This window comes from Otolemur garnettii, unplaced genomic scaffold, assembly GCF_000181295.1.
Source record: "Otolemur garnettii isolate 467f Iridium unplaced genomic scaffold, OtoGar3 scaffold00041, whole genome shotgun sequence".
In the NCBI taxonomy this organism is placed as follows: domain Eukaryota; kingdom Metazoa; phylum Chordata; class Mammalia; order Primates; family Galagidae; genus Otolemur; species Otolemur garnettii.
In genome coordinates, this window is record NW_003852436.1 from 5,734,045 (window position 1) to 5,735,946 (window position 1,902).

Here is a 1,902-nt window from a genome sequence, read left to right on the forward strand (position 1 = left end):
AAAAAAAAATATATATATATGTATATATTTTCCCAAATAAGGTTTAGCTTTTGGATTTCATCCTTTATTTCTGGAATTTTTATGTGACATAATTTAAATCAAGATATTGAAGCATTTTTAGCTATTGGATTATTTTTTCTCAAATGCAAATTGAAAAAGATGCTATATACATCCAAGGAAAATTTCAAAAGCTTTGTTTCTAGAAATACAGATGTTAATGATATGTCTGTTTCCTTTTTAAGCACCCTAGTGATGGATGGTTTGGCATCCTGCAGTGGTAGCTCATGAGAGGCAGAATCCATCACGACACAATGTGAACTGTCTCCTGCCACTCAATCATGTCATGCCTTGTTGATATATTTACTCTAATTCTGAATGTATTTCAACATGTTAGTCTCTAAATTTGGAAGAGACATAACAGATGACTTCCATACTTCCACAAGCCAGTGCTTTTGAGTAATTTCTGTCAAATAACTGTGATTCTTGGCAACCACAGCTTGGGAAGATGCAGGGGAAAAGTTAGTTAATGAAGTATTTGACTTTCAAAGTCTTAGCATTGACTGGTTGTCCCATTTTTATGTTGGTTGTGGTTAAATTAAATGTTTCTGATAAATCGATTTCTTTTTCCCTTTAGGGTATCAAAAGGGGTATAATTGAGATGGCAGATCTGGTGGCTGTAACTAAATCTGATGGAGACTTGATTGTGCCAGCTCGAAGAATCCAAGCAGAGTATGTGAGTGCACTGAAATTACTCCGCAAGCGTTCAGAAGTCTGGAAACCAAAGGTTAGCTTGCTTTCCATTTTATGTATTCATCCAGAGTGGATTGTGCACGTTGGAAGACAGGATGTAAGTCCCAAACTAGACATATAATCAATCGTTGCTTGTATGTGCAGATTATAGCTTTAAAAATTATGACAAAGCCAAAGTGTGTACTCATGATTTTAAATATAATCCTTTAACAACTAGGTGTCAAAAACTAGATATGAGGCGATAGATTAGATTATTTAATGCTTGGAGTCAATGGTAAGTGATGCAAATCCTTTCTGAAAGGGACTATCCTTAAAATTATGGAGCTGTTCATAATTTGATTATCTATATTGGAATTTGAATATGAGGGGAAAGGCTTCTGATGTCATGTTTCCATACCCATTATGTTTGTTGGGTTCTGTTTTCAATAGGAAAAAAATTAATGAAAAAATCCTATAACTGGTGCAAAAATGTAGATATGGGCAGCTTTGCCTGCAGAAGAACTATGTTACTAGAGAATAAACTGGTGTCATTATACTGAGAACAGTGATGCCTTATTTTAGTCATCTCTTAGATTTTCCCAGTCTCCTCTGTGTTGAGTCTGGAGTGTGTGTGTGTGTGTGTGTGTGTGTGTGTGTGTGTATGGGATCTGGATGTCCGGCTCTTCCACTCGCTGAGTTAGGCAAATTTGTTGGCGGGAATTAGGCTATTTTCTTAATTTAGCTTCCTTTTTTGGCCCTCAGGCCCTTGAGGTATGTGCCTAGTATTGTCCATCTCATCTTGTGACTCTGACAAGTCCTCCAAGCTGCCCCTGACCATCTGAGCAATTCTAAGTTAGAATAAATCTCCAGGTTAAAATATGCGAGCTTGCATCAGTGTCTTATTTCTGCTATCCACTTAGTGATCCTAGTCACATTACCTCATAATTTCTGTATCTTACTGTGTATGATGCCCACATTTTAAGGGAAAAATAAGGATGTGCCTCATACATGGGTAGTACTGCTCAGGAATGGGAGCCCAGCGGGCCCTCTGGAACCACTGTGCCTTCCCACCTGGGCCCACCAGGGGAGCAGCCTCTGCTTAGCACTGTGGTGAGGGGAGGGAGTAGCAGTGGGGCTGGTGAGGCAGCCACAGCCCACACAGGCCCCAGGAAC

The 1,902-nt window shown here is 39.1% G+C and overlaps 1 protein-coding gene across 2 annotated transcripts in view; it reads left to right on the forward strand.

The window, feature by feature from the left end:
- MMAA (methylmalonic aciduria (cobalamin deficiency) cblA type) overlaps positions 1 to 1,902 on the forward strand; it is a 17,858-nt gene that overhangs the window by 14,800 nt on the left and 1,156 nt on the right. For both annotated transcript variants that reach the window (XM_003790198.3, XM_023513480.1), the window contains one exon: positions 635 to 784. In XM_003790198.3, the coding sequence (XP_003790246.1) occupies positions 635 to 784 (150 nt within the window). The remainder of the gene's footprint in view (positions 1 to 634; positions 785 to 1,902) is intronic.